The sequence below is a fragment of the Protopterus annectens genome, chromosome 6.part1 (assembly GCF_019279795.1).
Source record: "Protopterus annectens isolate FY-2018-M chromosome 6.part1, PAN1.0, whole genome shotgun sequence".
Taxonomy (NCBI): Eukaryota; Metazoa; Chordata; order Ceratodontiformes; family Protopteridae; genus Protopterus; species Protopterus annectens.
Window position 1 is genome coordinate 440,250,307 of NC_056738.1, and position 18,008 is coordinate 440,268,314.

Genomic DNA, 18,008 nt, shown 5'->3' on the forward strand with positions numbered 1-18,008 from the left:
TCAAGAGCAACACTATGTGTCTGTCCATACCGTCCTAGGAGGTACATCTCACGATGTTTACACCCACATGGACTATGACTGAGTCATTCTGGTACTTCTGGTTCAATGACCTGAGTGTGTGCTTGATCTAGACAACTGACCATGACTCTCTCCTCACTCAGCCTCGTGAGTAGGACATCTTTGTATCTCACAATGGTGTCCACTATGACCAAACTACTGGGTTTTGTATTTTGCCTTATTAGCTTAAAAGTTGAGATGTCACAAAATGTGGTTGAATGTGTCATGTTGGGTGTTGTTTTGGTAGAGTGCTTTTGCGAATGCTGAGGATATTTATTGTGGGTGCAATGTCTGAGAGGCCTTTGGGGTTTAGGAAGATTACATTTAAGAGACACAGAATGTGTGGGTTTATGTCTGGTATAAAGTATATTTGGTGGGTGTAGTCTTTGTGTTTCTACAACTTGTTTTGGTATTATAAGTGCTTGTATGAGAGAGCCTTGTCTCTAGTGACATTGTATAACTACATCTCTTACGTAACATGTCAGATTGTTTAGGAATTAGGTGGTTGTCAGTAAACATGACAGAATAGCTACATCACCTCAGGACACCCATATCCACCAAAACAGCTGCAGAGATCTTAGCAGAGTGCCTATTCATACCTTCAGATCCTTATCACTTCTTAACTAGGCGATGGTACATGAGCGGGTCTAGAGTTGGCTAGCTTGGGAGGTGTCCAGGTATGCAGTTCTATCAAGACTATCTAAGGCTAATCTCATGGGATGGTGGTCCTCAACACAAGAAGTAGTTGCTCTATGCTCAACTAAGAACCAGGGACTATTGAGAAGTAGTTTTATAGGGACATTTTTAGTTCAAAGTGCTTGTGTCTACACAGGGCAGTGGCAACCACTGCAGCAGGATGAGCGGTATCAAGGAAATTCAACAAATTTATACAAAGAGAGGAAGTGACTAAATATATCAAACAGACACTGCTAAGTATAAAGGCACTTAAGAATGATTTAAAGGATAAGTACACACTAAGTAATGCAAAAATATAGAGAATGTTGATAGACTGTAGAATAAGACAAAGCATAGTAAAGTTAATAATTATGTATGCATATATGGATGTAATTAAAATAACACGTTTTTTAAAAGAATGAAAACATATCTTTTTTCAGATATGGGTATTGACATTGTGGCAGATTTAAAAGGGAGGAATATGTCCAGCAATATAAACATTTAAAGAAATGACATAGTGTACAGAGATGAATATAACAAAACAAAGATAGTATGCACAAAGAAGAGGTATAGCAAAAACTTAACTAGAATTATTTTTGTTTTTGGAAGCAGCAAAGACAATAGAGGAGCAAGGCAGTATGCTTCATAGGAGAGAATGCAGTATTGACAGTTTTCAGTGAAAATGAAGTTATTAGGAGAGACAGAGGGATAAAGAAAGCGCGAAAGGGTATTAAAAGATATACATGAGCAGGTCACAAATTAAGTAAGCTGATGAATGTCGGACAATCTGTGTGTGAAATAAAAACATGAGACCATTTTATGAAGCAAAGACAAAACAGAATAAACAGTAAACAAAGTAAAATGTATTGATACGTTGATTATGAGTGACATAATATTGGTATGTACACACACGTGTGTGTGTGTGTGTGTGTGTGTGTGTGTGTGTGTGTATGTGTATATCTACATACACATACCACACACACATATATATATATATATATATATATATTCACCAACATCCCATTTCACTGAAACCCATTTCACTGACAGCTCATTTCACTGACAACACTTTCAAGGTGGGGCCAGCCAAAACTTGGGGGGGGTGCCCACACCCCTAACTATATATTACAACTCCACAGCAGACAACAGGAGGGGGGGGCATCCCAGGTTTTTGCCCTGATTACTTTTGTCAGTGAAATGAGGCTGTCAGTGAAATGGGTTTCAGTGAAATGGGATGTTGGTGATATATATATATATATATATATATATACACACACACATGCGTATATATTTATACATATGAAAAATAAAATAATTTGAGAAAGCAATAGATAAAGGAGATATAAAATATTTACGAAATGAAATGTGCTAAAGGAAATGAACAATATGAAAATCAAAGATGTAATTTCAATCCAAAGATATACATTAAAAATAAGAAAGATGAAGTGGCACCATATTTAGATAAAAAGAGTAAAGAAACAGGAAAGTCTAACATTACATGTAAATGTGAGTGATGATGCTGTTCTGAAAGAACAGAATAAAATAACAGAGGCTGTAATAGGGTATGTGAAGAGTTCGTATAGTGAAAACTGAAAAGAGTGGAGAGAAAAGTTTATTGGAAGGCATAAAAAATAGAATGGAATGAGAGGGTTATGTCAGAGAAGGAAGTAACAATAGCCATACTGAATGGTATGATAAAAGTATGAAGGATGCAGATTTTTGCCATGTGAAGATGGGATGGGGTAGGGGTATTACAACAAAATGGTGGAAGTAGAAAAATTATGCATTTAGAAGCAATAAATTAATGGGGTAAACGATGGTTTTAAGGATGAGGAGCTGTGTTTAGGTCTTATACTTTTTTTTTGTGGGAAAAAGGCAAAAGTATTAACTGCAAAAATGGAGACCAGTAACATTATGTAAATTAAAATGATAATCCAAAATTTTTGTCCAGCTCAAGCTCCAATGCCAGTTGCCCACAGAACATTAAGCAAACCCTTAGAACAAAATGTAGACAATAAGGTAAACATCCAACAAAGAGAAATTACATTTATTAAGAGTTTTTCTTCAGCTATTATTCAGATTTCATTAGAATAAAATACTTATCACATTTTCCATTTATATGTGTTTCCCTTATCATATGTCATTATATAACCCTATTCACTGATTGCTTTAAAAACAATTTTGCCTATCTTTTATAATACAAGCAGTAGGAACTTTTCATTTACACTAGGTGTTTTACCAGAATTAAAATAATTCTGCTAATATGAGTCTCTCCTCAACAACAAATTACTTCAAATAAGCCCCCCACCCCTGATTCGTTATTAATTCCCTTAATTACAAATCCACAATTTTTTTGAAGATTTAACAAATCATATTGTGTCTTGACAGCACATTTTGTGTGTCACTTTTTCAGATAGCACATGTGTCTTGGTATATTCTATTTTTTAAAGCCTTCTGTATTTTCCTAATGTAAAATACTGGGCAGCATGCATACCGATCCCTTTATGTTATAATTAAATCTACCAGAACAATAAAATAATTTCTGTGCAGATTGAAAAGATACCCAGGTGCCTATATTAGTAACTCTACATTGTTTACACCTTCCACAGCTTGTCATGCCATATCCCACAATAACATTCATATATTTACAAGAGGTAGTTTTAATGCTTTCTAGCTTGTACTTTACAATTTTTGTACATTTAAAAATAAAATGAGTTTTTTATCCAAATCTACCTCCCACCCCCTCAGATAATGTTAATAGTGTCCAATGCCATGAAAAAATGTCTTACATGTTCTTAACATCTGTGGAAAACTTATACACATTGATTTATGCATGTGTATTCTTGTTTTTTATGATTAATGCTAATTAATGCTTTTTTGGAACTAGGGCACAATATTTATCTCTGTTTCTAATGACATCTTCTATTATACTATTCTCAAAGTCCTTCGATAGTCTTTATCAAAAAACATTTGCTTTACCACTATATATTTTTCAAACTATTCTCGAACGTATGATAAACTATCCCTTCATCACATCCATCTATGTTAGTTGCTACTAAAGTGAACATAAAAATTACTAAATGTTGCCTTTCTATAAATGTTTGATACAAGCACGCCCTTGTCAGTGTTTTTACTGAAATGTAAATCCCAAAAAATAAATAAATACATACATATATAAACTCTGTGAGTATTCAAATGAGAATTTTAAAAAAGGAAGTTGATGAATTTAAAAATGACATAAAATCTGATAGTACTTCTATATTAGACCTAGAACTTAACATAAAAATATCATCTAAAAATGGACATACAACTTAATAAAATGAATGATGCTAGGCTTGAAAAACACACAATTTAAAGTTTGGAAAAATTGGAGCAGAAGAAACACTCATTGCTATCCCAGATTGTTGACTGTATAATTTACTCTCAAAGATAAAATAATTATTCTCCAGGAATGTTGTCACACATTTACAGACCAAGTCTATTTCCCAATTCATTTAAAAATTCTGATTCCAAAACAACCTTTCTGAACCACACCACACTGACATCTTGGGGAATAACTCTATAGAAATTCTTAATACCAGCTGTCACTGATAAAATATCTTCATCACATCTAGTGGATATTAAAATGTTAAAAAATATGAAGAATTCCATAAAATGTTTGAAAGAAGTCCAATACACCCTTTAATTTAAGATCCAACAAGATCATTAATGGTTCAGTCTTTTTCCCCAAAATAATACAGAAATGCTTTGGATGTAGTATTTGAGAAGGTGTTGCATGAGAAATTGTTTTGGAATAAAAGGAAGAAATGTAAAGAATAACTTTAACAAATGAATTAGTGGACCATATAAACAAAAGGAAAGTAGAAAGGAAGATTATAGCTAGTGATATATTAAAACAGCTGATAAGGAACAAAAAGAGAAGAGTTTATAAGCACATAGAGTTGCTAGAAACTAATGATGTTTTAAGGTTTCTACAATAGCAGACAAGTTAAGGTACTGGTAATGGATGGACAAGTGAAAAAACAGAAATGTTAGGCAGAGATGCCCAAAGAATGGAGTTCATTCGAATTTAGCTGTGAACACAGTTTTGGTACTTATCAATAGGGAGACTATAGAAGCAATGCTAAAAAATAAAGAAAGCATAGAATTACCTTTGATATTAAGCTATGCAGATGACTTACTTATGATTAGTAAAAAATAAATTGTAGCTAAAGGAAATAAAAAATAGTGGAAGAATAATTAATGTATTAAGTTGTATGGAGATGTAGTAAAATTAGGGAGCTATATTTTACAAGACAGGAAATTTTAATATCGGGCATCACACATGAAGAAAAGAATATGATACAAAGAGAAAGGGAGAGATATTAAAGGAAATAAAATGATAGTATGTTTATTGAAAATATTTAGATTAATGTTTATGAGAAAACTGTGTTTAATATAATCCATATTGTTTGGAAGTTAGTATATATGGCAAAAGTATTCATGTTTCCAACAGAGATAAAAAATGGAATGATTACAAATTGTATTTGGGATAATAGGGGGATCCAAACTGAATCCCATAGAGAGGAGTATTCCATATAATAAAAGAAAGAACGTTTATTTGGCATTGTTACATATGTATTAGATTATAAAAGCATACAGTGGATATAGAAAGTGTACACACCCCTGTTAAAATGCCATATCTTTGTGATATAAAAAATGAGACCACAATAAATTATTTCAAAACTTTTCCCACCTTTAATGTGCAATTCAATTGAAAAACAAACAAATCTGTTAGAGGAAAAAATATAAAAAAATAAAAAATGTACAATACTCTGGTTGCATGTGTGCACACCCTTAAATGAATACTTTGTTGTATGTGCACACCCATAAACCAATACTTTGTTGAAGCACTTTTGATTTAATTACAACATTCGGTCTTCTTGGGTAGACACATCCATCAATTAAAAAGACTCTGATTAACCCAAAATAAAGTTCAGCTGTCCTAGTTGGATTTTCCTGACATTTACTCAGTTGCCTGCTATAGCAAAAGCCATAGTTCGCAGAGAGCTTACAAAGCATCAAAGGGATCTCATTATTGAAAAGTATCAGTCAGGAGAAGGGTACAAAAAATGTCCACAGCATTGGATATACCATGGAACGTAGTGAAGACAGTCATTAAAAAGTGGAGAAAATATGGGACAACAGTGACGTTCCAAAACTGATGAAAAGACAAGATGAAAACTGGTCAGGGATGCTGCCAAGAGATCTACAGCAACACCAAAGGAGCTGCAGGAATTTCTGGCAAGTACTGGTTGTGTACTACATGTGACAACAATCTCCCATATTCTCTATATGTCTGTGCTATGGGGTAGGGTTGAAAGACGGAAGCCTTTTCTTACACACAAAAACATCCATGCCCAGCTAACATTTGAAAAACAATACATCGTCTCCCAAAAGCATGTAGGAAAATGTGTTATAGTCTGATGAGACCAAGGTTGAAGTTTTAGCCACAATTCCAAAAGGTACGTTTAGCGCATAAACCACACTTCGCATCACCAAAAGAACACCATCCCCGTGGTGAAGCATGGTGGTGGTAGTATCATGCTTTGGGGTTGCTTTTCTTCAGCTGAAAATGGGGCTTTAGTCAAAGTGTAGGGAATTATGAACAGTTTCAAATACCAGTCAATTTTGGCCCAAAACCTTCAGGCATCTGCTAGAAAGCTGAAAATGCAGAGGAATTTCACATTTCAACATGACAATGACCCCAAGCATACATCCAAATCAACAAAACAATGGCTTCATCAGAAGAAAATTAAAGTTTTGGAATGGCCCAGCCAGAGCCCAGACCTAAATCCAATAGAAGATCTGTGGGGTGACCTGCAGAGGGCTGTGCATAAGAGATGCCCTTGTAATCTGACAGATTTGGAGAGCTTTTGCAAGGAAGAATGAGCAAATATTGCCAAGTGAAGATGTGCCATACTGATAGACTCCTACCCAAGAAGACCGAATGCTGTAATTAAATCAAAAGGTGCTTCAACAAAGTATTAGTTTAAGGGTGTGCACACTTATGCAACCAGCTTATTGTACATTTTTTATTTTTTATATTTTTTCTCCTAACAGACTTGCTTGTTTTTCAATTGAATTGTACAGGTTATAGGTCACATTAAAGGTGGGAAAAGTTTTGAAATGATTTAGAGTGGTCTCATTTTTTTATATCACAAAAAACTGACATTTTAACAGGGGTGTGTATGCTTTTGATATCCACTGTTGTTTGTCTTTTCGGCTTTTCCTGGTGAGAGGTCGCCACAGCAGAACTCTGGTCCACTAATGATTGGCAGTAGATTTTTTTTTATGGTGCCGAGTTGCCAGCCCAATGCCCAACCTTCAGCGAAGGCACACCCATTCATGCATGTCTTTCGGAGGCCACTCGACCGCGGGGAGGACATGCAGACTACACACAGATGGCACTCCAGCCGAGAATCGAACAGGAGAACCTCTTGCTGTGAGGCAACAACGCTACTACTCTACCACCATGTTTTTGATATCCACTGTATATGTATGAAAAAAAAAGTTTGTTAGGGAGACTTACATGAAATGTTGGGAATTCTGGGAATCTGCTGCTGTACAGAAAAGGCAGAAACTGATCATAGAAGTGATGAAGGAGGATTACAAAAAAGTTCTTCATTGTAGAAACTGAATTTGGAAAAATAATGAAAAATTAGTAATGGTATTAAGAAGGATTTTAATGGATATTTTATATATATATATATATATATATATATATATATATATGTATATATATATATATATATATATATATATATATATATGTATATATATATATATATATATATATATATATATGTACATACTCAAATACAATTTCCCAAGGATAAAACTGTCAATAGGAAAACAAAAAAATACTGGAGGAAGATTAGAATAGTAAGACTTGTTTTACAGGATTTCATTAAATGGGTTATCAGTTAGGGCACTTGTAAAGAATAAGAAGAAGGAGAAAAAGGTTGTGTAGTACTTGTGACGCAGAAGAGGAGAGCAAAAATATTTTGGGAATGTACTAAAAGTTATAGTAAAGTAAAAAGTCAGAAGTAAGATGAATATGGAATTAGATGAACAAAATAATATGGAAAAGAAAGAAGAGATAGCTTTTCATATGAAAAAAATGAATTCTCAAGTTAAGTGTGAAGAACTGATGTATATGACAAATTGGAAAGGAATGATGCCTTCAAAAATGTAATGGTTTTGGTTGTACTAAACCAGAGGGGGTTGGAAGTATTTAGATTTATTTTATTCTTTCTTTACTCCAGGGGTGGGCTAGTACAAGACCTTTTCAGCCACCAGCTGGGCCTATTAGAAAATATTCAAGAATGCAACATCAAAAGTAACCTTAAGGAAAAATGTGATGCAGAAGCAGAACTGAATACACAGATTACATTGTTATAGGTATTTACAAAAGTTAAATATAAACAAAAATTATAAGAAGGTACATAAGCATTCAAACATGACTCCGATACAAGTGTAACAACATTAGCAGTTTAGTAACTACCACCATGTGCTGTCAGAGGTTACTGGCATTAGGCTTTTCCTACATCTCTGAAACACTTACATTTATGATCTTGTGCCAAGTGCTTCATCAGATTTTTCACTGTTGTGCATATATGTGTAATTGAGATTTCTGAATAAGTGCTTGTAAATAAAGCACACATACTCTTTGCAATAAGTACTGTGGGACCTTTTACATCCATCTAGGCTAACACCTACAAAGGAAGATGGGATCACAGTTTAACCTCTCATCCAAAGGATGGTGCACTCATAAGTGCAGCAACTAGTTATATTACACTGCAGTGTCAGATGGAAAAGAAATCCAAGCAACTAGTGTGAGTCTAGACCCCAAACTCTTCTGATCTTCCAACATCAAATTTATCTGTTGAGCTGCTCACACTGTTCAAAAAAATAAATGTGCATTTTCTATCTCCAATTTTTCTCTGCCATCCTCAGCCCATCTCCTACCTCATGGTTAAACCCCACTATTCCCTCATGTTTGACTCTCTGAGTCATTATGTACCATACAAAAAAGATCATGTCTTCCTTGTTAACTAAGCTGGTGGTCAGTATCTTGTTGTTGTTGTGTCCTTCGGCTTTTCCCAGTTAGGGGTCGCCACAGTGGAACTCCGGTCCGCTAATGATTGGCAGTAGATTGTTACGTGCCGGGTTGCCAGCTCTGACGCACAACCTTCAACGAAGGTACGCCCATTCACGCATGTCTCCACATAGAAGACGCTCTAGCTGAGAATTGAACAGGACAACGTCATACTGTGAGGCGACAACGCTACCGCAGCACCACCACTATTCTGAATACCTAGTCTAACTGTTTTCTCCTTTAACTGGTATTCTGTCTTGCTTCTTCTGTATTTCATTTCCTTAAAGTCCAAAGTTTCTCTGTAACCAGTGATGAAAACTATGGTTATTTTCATTCTTCTTTTTTGTTTGGTTTACTTTTCTCGATCAATGACACTTGTTAGTGGGTTTTATTTATTCAAGAGACTTTTTAAGGCACTCTACCATTTTGTCAAAAGTCTAGAACCACAGAATTTGTTTGTCTTGACCCTACTTAAGATGTCCATGAAAACAATGTTTGACTTTCATGTGTTCACAGATCATGAATTACTTCAAAGGACTTCACTCCCACCTGAGAATACCAGGATTAAAACTATTTTCCCTTTATTGACTTTGTTTTCTCTCATATTATTTATATGAGATTTGGCCAGTACAAATGATAATCTCCCACTGTGACTGCATCTAGTTGGCATGTAAGAGATGTCATAGTTTGGTTTCCATCAGTAACACTGTGTATTTCCTACCCTATGTGTGTATATCATGTAACCATCACTTTTCTGCATTAGAGAACCATGTGATCTTTCATTTCTTGTCACCAGAGTAATACGTCATCTATTATAATTGCCATTTGTCTTCAAAATTCAATCAATATCCCTTTGTGTACTGACATTTTGTTTTTACATACACTACTCAGTAGCATATTTTTATTTATTTATTTGCCAATCTGCCCTGAACATTTAATACTGTTGACAATAACGTATTGTTTGAAAAACTAAAATTTTTCACACACACTGCTGAACTTTAATCAAGCATGCACATAATATACTGTCAATATCAGAACTTGTTCTTCTTAACCTAAATGCACAAAACAAAAAACTATAACATACTGAAAAGTTTCTTAGGACGATGTAACATAAAAACATACATTTTCATTATATGATGCTTTTTTCAGGATCTGTCATGTCATAATAATTTTTCATTAATCACGTAAATATTAATTTTATTTTCCCATAGTAACACTCTAGCCAGTTCATATTCCTTCTCTATCATACCTGGTAGAAAACATCACCCACAGAGAACAGTAGGGTTTCCTTCAATTTATAGTAAAATGTCTTTAGATAACAAAATGAGAAACAGAGAGTTACGGCTATGAGCTATACCATTATCTTTCAGTTAGCAGAGAGAAGTAAGGCTACGAGCTGTTAACAGGCTACTTCCTGTGGTAAAGGTTTTTGAGATCCTCGGCCACCATTTGCCTACTGTATGAAAATGAAAAAAGGTCCATGTGGATCAATGTTTTACTCTGTTTAAGAAATACAAACAAGCAGATAAATGATTGACCCTACAGACATTCGTTCTTTTCCCTTCACTTACAGTTCCTTTCCTAGAACCATTTTTTACCAGACACCATGCCATATTCTGCTGTCCAGACATGGCAACCCTTACCTACTTATAAATGCACCTTTTAGTCATCCAGAGTTTATGCTCAGTACACAAAGGGCCGTGGTGGTGCAGCGGTTAGGGTTGTTGTCTCACAGCAAGAGGTTCTCCCGTTCAGTTCTCAGCTGGAGCACCTTCTGTGTGGAGTCTGCATGTCCTCCCTGTGGTCGAGTCATGTATAAAGACATGCAGGTAGGTGTGTGCGTGAATGTGTGTGCTTTCTTTGAAGGTTGGGCATCGGGCTGGTAACTCGGCACCGTAAAAATCCACTGCTAATCATTAGCGGATTTCAGTTCCGCTGTGGCAACCCCAAACCGGGAAAAGCCAAAATACATTCCTATATATATATATATATATATACACACACACACACACACACACACACACACACACACACACACACATATATATATGTATAGGTGTATCTGTGCTTGTTTGTTTGGTGGTGTGTGTATGTGAATGATTATGATTTTGAATTTCGTGGTTGTGGGTTTTTTTTTTGGGCTTTCAGCTTTATAGCCTCAAGATACTAAAATTTGTTATTTTAGTATTTAGAGATTATAAAGTGATACATATATATATATATGCGTGTGTGTGAAGCAAGTACACGTACACACTTGCACGCGCGCGCACACACACACACACACACACACACACACACACACACACACACACTTTAATAATCAGATATCGCTTTAGCTTATACGTATGTAGGTTTTTTACTTACTAGCAGTGATACATCACATCTATAGATCACATATATAGCAGTTATACATCACAGCTGTAGAATAGTGGAATAGTGAAACTGTGTTTGCACAGTAATCAAAAAATGCAAGCGCAGTATGGCCATTATAAAGGTTTCATATGTGCCCAAATTTCAAATGTGCGGAAAGTGATGTACTCTTTGGAGTTTTACATTAGTGTGAAATGGCTTATCTGTGTAGCTCACAGTTTTACTGTCAAAAAGCTAGCATATAAAGGAAAATCATTTTTATTCTCTAATGCTGACCTCAACTCTACAAATTCCAGTTAGCTAAGTCATACTTAAAGTGGGCGTAGGTGTTCAGTTGCCAGAAACAAAATGTGTTTTGTAGATACTAACATGAGAAATCTTTAAATTCTTCTTTTGTATTTTTTTTCCAGAAAACAGGACACTCCAGGCGCACATTTGGACGATTTACTCATGGTGCGTTGGGTTGCATTGAACCTTGGTGTAATCTCTTTAAACTATCTTTTGATCATCCCATTTTTTTTTTCATTTTTATAGTTTTTTGTTTACATTTATTTTACTATTAAATATATTATCTTTTACCTCATTGCCGGAGTTTCCTTTATTTTTTCATTTTGTTTGGTCTGTATTTTGTATCATTTTCTATGTATGTTAAGCCCAAAATAAAACATATTGCATGTTAAAGGAAAATGGTTATTATTTTTTGTCATTTTTATTCATCATACTTCCAAAATAAATACACTGTGTGACTGAAAACTGAGGATGTCCATTTACAATAATTAGCCCTTTACTGTAGTTTAACAATCTCGGAATATATTATTTACTAATTGATTTCTTGACTTCTGTGGTAATAATGAAAGCAGTTGAACAAAATGGAACAGGAACTTGTGTTATGGTGGATGAATTTTGCATTAATAATAATACAATAAATGCTCATCACTATTCAGAAATGAGCACACTGTTTGGACAGCCCACCCAGTGTGCTCACTGTAAATCAAGCATATACCAATAAAACATAGTCTGGCTGCTGAAGTACCATTGAGCGGCCAGAGTTTCTGTTGGTATATGTTGGTCAAACCACCCCAGCAGTAAGTAAATCCTGATCTAACTATGCACAGTTGTAAATTATTGCTTAATTCTATACTCAGTAATTAATCTGTTAGTCATCAGGAATTGTTAATCTTCAGGAATATGTTTAAATATTTACATTCTCATCTTTGTAAACTGGAGGGTTTTTTTTGGTCAGGAGAAGGAAGTTGGATTTATAGCTACTATTTAATTTTTGCCATTTGATTGCTTTGTTAAAACCATTATGTTTTGAAGGAAATTTCTCCTAGACCATACACTTATGAAACACCAATACAATCTCAAATCCCCGTTTTATAGCATGACCACATTACATTATAGAAATTAACTATATCCATTAAAATACATGCCATGAAAAGTTTGATTCACACCATTGTTCGTATGACAAAATAACCCCAGTATTTTATTTTGAAGATGATGAATATCTTTCATTTACATTTTTTGAGATGTGCACCTTCAGGATACAGACTATATGTAGCAGGAGCGGCCTTAGGTCGACTGCTGCCCTAGGCAAAAGGGCACCACAGCACCCCCCACCACACCACGTGGTGCCCCCATCCTGGTCTACTTACACCAAATAAACAATGAAAAAGCACCCCTGCTACAGCGGCACCCTAGTCAGCTGCCTAGTTAGCCTATGCCTAAGGCCGGCTATGATATGTAGGGTCAACCATATGGAAATATTTTGGTAATACAAAATGCATCTGGTTAGTGGAACCTTTAAGACGTAGTAGGCCTCCAGATACAAATGGCCTTCCCTAACAGCTGTACAAAAATCTTTCCACTCATAATTAAAAATGGCTGTATTCAATATACTCCCTTTTTAAACCCTCTGATAAATTCCTTCTTTATTTAATATACTAGTTGTTGTTGTTGTGTCTTTCGGCTTTTCCTAGTTAGGGGTCGCCACAGTGGAACTCCGGTCCGCTAATGATTGGCAGTAGATTTTTACGTGCCAAGTTGCCAGCCCTGATGCACTACGCCCATTCACGCATGTCTCCACACAGAAGACGCTCTAGCTGAGAATCGAACAGGACAACGTCTTACTGTGAGGCGACAACGCTACCGCAGCACCACCACTGCAGTTTTTATTTAATATACTAGTAAATAATGAAATAATATCTGTAATTAGATAAAAATCACAAACAGTGTTATTCTTTTTCCATTCAAATAAAACCTTCCAAAATGCTTTAGTTTCTGTCAAAACTGCAGGGTCAGAACTAGCTAGGGGCCTTAATGTTTTCTCAGGTTTGGTAATCCAGTCCAATCTCCAGATACTACAGGCCTCATAGGTGGACCTTTCACATCTTGGTGAATTTTGGGTAGACCGTACAAACAGGAGATCAAGGGTTCAGCCACATAAAAATAATCAAATAAATCATTATTGTAAATGCCATTAAAAAAGCTCATAAATATGAGAATTAAAGCTATTAATTTAACTATACCACATTGCATAACGGGAACACAAATATTCACATCATATCAAGCATTAAAGTGCTATTAATCAATACTGCCAACTACAGCTATCCTGTCACCTTTGTCTGCTGACTTGATTAGTATATTGGTTAATTAAAATTCTATTATTTTTATCAAAAAATAACCTAATATAATTCTCACACATCTGCATGAAATCTTCAAAGGATGGTTAGTGGGTCAGAACAGACTATGTCACTTAAAAATATTATAAGTTAACATCATGTGAAAAATCAACTTTAGGTTCAAGATGCACACAAACATGTTCAACTCAGTTAACTTATCTAATAAATTAGCATTACTTTGAAATGAATGATAGTCATTTTGACAGAATTTTTAAATGTACATCTGCCAGCTGAAATGGTGATAAATTAAAAATGTTAGCATCCTGTTTCTATGCATGCTCCTGGTTGTTACAGTTCCCTGCGTTGAGTGTATAACTCCCCCTCGATTTTTCCTTCTTCCTTGCCACCCTGCTCTGCTGAAAAGGAAAAGGACACATACACTCTGGTAAACATGGAATTTCAAAACTGGGGCTCCTTGAATATCTCTCTGATTTTCTGCTTCAGTGCCATCATTCATAATGCTATGACACTGTTGCATAATTGATGTCATTTCCTTAAACCAATAGAAAACATTGCCTTTATTAAAATAATCAATGTCTCTATTTTTATTTTTTTAGTGGCAACAATCCTCCGTTCTTATATAGAGACATTATCTAATGCCTTACAGTGTTTAACTTCATAGTAAAATCATCAACTGCAATGCCTTTCTGAGCTATCTAAATCTTGTATTTCTTTAAGCAAGTCTGCTTAATATGCCCCATAAGGAACTCAATCATCAGCCATATACAGTACACACTCAATTTCAAATTTAAATGATCCATTTCATTAGAAGTTCAGGATACTGATTTTTTTATATGTAGGCATTTTGAGAATATAAAGGCTACCAGGTGCAATAATTTTTTTCTATATGTAACAAATATGAGCGTCTGTCATTGTAATTTTTTGTATTTAAGTAATTTACTGTCAAGTTTTTTAGAGGTTCTCCTGTTCGATTCTCGGCTGGGCTTGGGAGTGCCATCTGTGTGGAGTCTGCATGTCCTCCCCGCGGTTGGGTAGCATTCGAAAGGCATGCGTGCATAAATGGGTGTGCCTTCATTGAAGGTTGAGCATTGAAATGGCACCTTGGCATTTCGTAAAAATCTACTGCCAATCATTAGCGGATTGGAGTTCCGCTGTGGCGACCCCTTACCGGGAAAAGCCGAAAGACAAACAACTGTCAAGTTTTTTAATGAATAAATCAATGTTGTCAGTTTGTTCACTGCTTGTATCTATGGACATACCATCCTGACCAAACACCTACAGAAAAGGAATACCATCCACTTTAATAATAGATGTAATGGTCCCTTTTTGCACGTTCACAGGCAATAATTATAGATTTTAATAGATCTGCGGTCAATGAAGATTAAACTAAATGTGTAAAAACAGGTCCATATACTTCAAATACTATCCATACAGCACAGTGACTAATCAAGGTAAAGAGTTGTTATTACTCTTATTTGTTATATAACAAAGACACCTTTAGAGGAACTACTTTGGTTATGACCTGTGATGAGCACCAACTTAGAACTGTCTTCTACTCCTTTCAATACCCAATTGTTTGAGGATGATAGTCTTGCTGTGTTCCTTTCTCCTGCATTATCTCTCTCTGCAAATTACATGCTACCCTTCTTACTTTTGTAATTTTTGCTGGGTACAAGGTTTCTCATATTTAGGATTCAAATCTGATTGAACAGAATAAATATTAATTGTACATTTAACATCATATTAAACACTTGTTCTCCAACATCCAATATTGGCTGCTCTTAATATGCCATATGCAATTCAGCATCAAGTTCTAGTCCTTATTTCATAAATATTGCCTTCATATGTGAAGTCATCTATTTGAGAAACATCCATGTACAACCTTTTCAACTCTTATTCAAATTTCCAGAATGATGGAGTACACCTGGCTTTTATAAAGGAAGGTACAATTTTAGTTTAATACATAAAATTATAAAACTTCTCTTTCATTCCAATCTGCCCCCCCATACTGCAGCACTTTTAAGATATTACAAAAAGTTCACTGTACAAAGCCAGTGGCACTGTACTCATTTTGTACAACTCTGTAGCACAGGCCTTCTTGCAATATGTGGATATTCCAAATGATCAAGAGGTTATTTTTAAAGTACTCTTAAATGCAACATTTTCTCCAAGTTGGTTCTTGTTCTGCTGGAAAATGCTATATAGGACATTCTGTATTCCATAACGTCTCTCATTAATATTCATATCAGAACAGAATAACTGCTGGAGATGTACAGACAGAGGGATCAGATGCTTCTTTTATTGTGTCATCCTTAATAATTCTATTAATGTATTATGCTACAGAATAACACTATGATTTTTTTATGGTCATTATTCTTTGCAATCTGTGCATAATGCAAGTGTAGAAAATGACTGACTATCCATAGCATTCAAATTGTTTATGATTTGTTGGGAATATGGTTCCCATCAAAATGTCTATACACAAATTATGGGTTCAGTGACTGTAGTTTCAGAGCTCAGAAATTAGTGTTTTGATGTAAGATAAAGCAACACAGGGCTCCAGATGCATACTTACTAATGCTACTTAATTTAGTTTTTATTGTTAATTGTTGAATATCTGTCATCTTACATGACATTCTCTAATGGCTGCATCATTTATTATTTTGCTATTGGTTCAAGTAATTAATTTCAATAACATTTTATCTGTCTTTTCAAAGTTCTAGTGCTCTCTATGCCATTTTCCTCAAATGAATGAATTACTATTAGGTTATGAATATCACTGTGGTTCTATGGATTTGTATCTTACAGTAAGGTGTATAACTGATATTCTTGCAATGTATATATTTCTGAACTAAGGAATTGTTCCTTCAGTTATGTAATGCTTGAAAATAAACAAACTTCTCAGAGGAACTAAAAGTACTCCAATTCTCAAAAGCTGAAAGGGAAAAAAGGTGCAGGTGCATAGAAATGGCATATATGAAACTTATGCAACAAGATTTCATAGGTGTTCGAGACAAGAAAATATAGAACAATATTGTGAATGGAATTACACCATTTACAAATGTCATTTTCTTTCCTGTCTTCGTTGTATATGTTTTCAACTATTTCAAGTCCTGGCATTTATGAGACATTTTGCAGAAAATATATAGCATAACTGGTGAAATCATATAGCTATAAAATAAGTAAATGACTCTATTATAACTAATAGTTTTTTTATGTGAAATTTAAAGAAAAAAAACATTTCTTTCATTAGCTCATCAATGTATACCAAAACAGAAGCAAGTCCTGCTGCCAATATGATAATTAATGTTACTTGACTGTCATACCACAAGCATTCAAGCTAGAATGCTGCCGGCTTTATCCTGACTAGAAAATAGAAAAAGCAGTTCAAATTCTTGTATTTTTTTTTTCTTTTTTTTTTTTTTTTTTTTTTTTTTTTGGCGAGTGGGAGGAAATCTCCTGACAGTCAGTCTGCTTCTTGCTGCCCTATTAAATCCTTCATTTCTCTGAGTCTGAGTGCTCAGTTTAGTAGTTATACTTAAACTCAGCCTGGAGGCAAGAGTTGGGCATTTGAGAGTACTGCTCTGATTAAGTCCAGGACAGAAAACATCTGTTGCATGATCATATGTCTGCATTACTACTCCTTAGGTATTAACATTCTGATATACTTGTAGAGAAGAAATGCAAATCACAGCAAACTGCTATTGGTTTATTATTAGGTATGCATTTTCCCAGGATGTTGAGATATTCCTCTTCTAATCTAATCAACTTGGGATGTGCCTTGAAATATCAAGTATTGAGTCTTAAACTCCTTATTAAGCAATCAGTATAACTTCAAGAAAGCTCATTACTCCAAGTTCCATCTTCCATCCTAACAGGTATTTTCTAATGGTCCTTGCTCCAAACAGATCTGGATTGACTTTCTTAGCTATTGACAGCTTTTTACATTTACTGTCAGGAAGTAGCTACATAAATTGCTAAATTTATTGGTTAACACTGTTATCTCCTCAAAACATTCTTACGGTATTATGTGTAAATGAGTAGAAGCTCTACCTTAGAATGTGATACTTCATTTCAGTCGTTCCCAAACATCATTCCCAATCAAAGCATGTATATAAAACCCC

General features: G+C 34.9%; 1 protein-coding gene across 2 annotated transcripts in view; it reads left to right on the forward strand.

The window, feature by feature from the left end:
- SPEG (striated muscle enriched protein kinase) overlaps positions 1-18,008 on the forward strand; it is a 2,687,905-nt gene that overhangs the window by 801,007 nt on the left and 1,868,890 nt on the right. The window contains exon 2 of one of the 2 annotated variants that reach the window (XM_044075873.1): positions 11,653-11,695. The exons of the other annotated variant lie outside the window; for it this stretch is intronic. Within the exon in view, the coding sequence (XP_043931808.1) occupies positions 11,653-11,695 (43 nt within the window). The remainder of the gene's footprint in view (positions 1-11,652; positions 11,696-18,008) is intronic. 2 annotated transcript variants of the gene reach the window in all.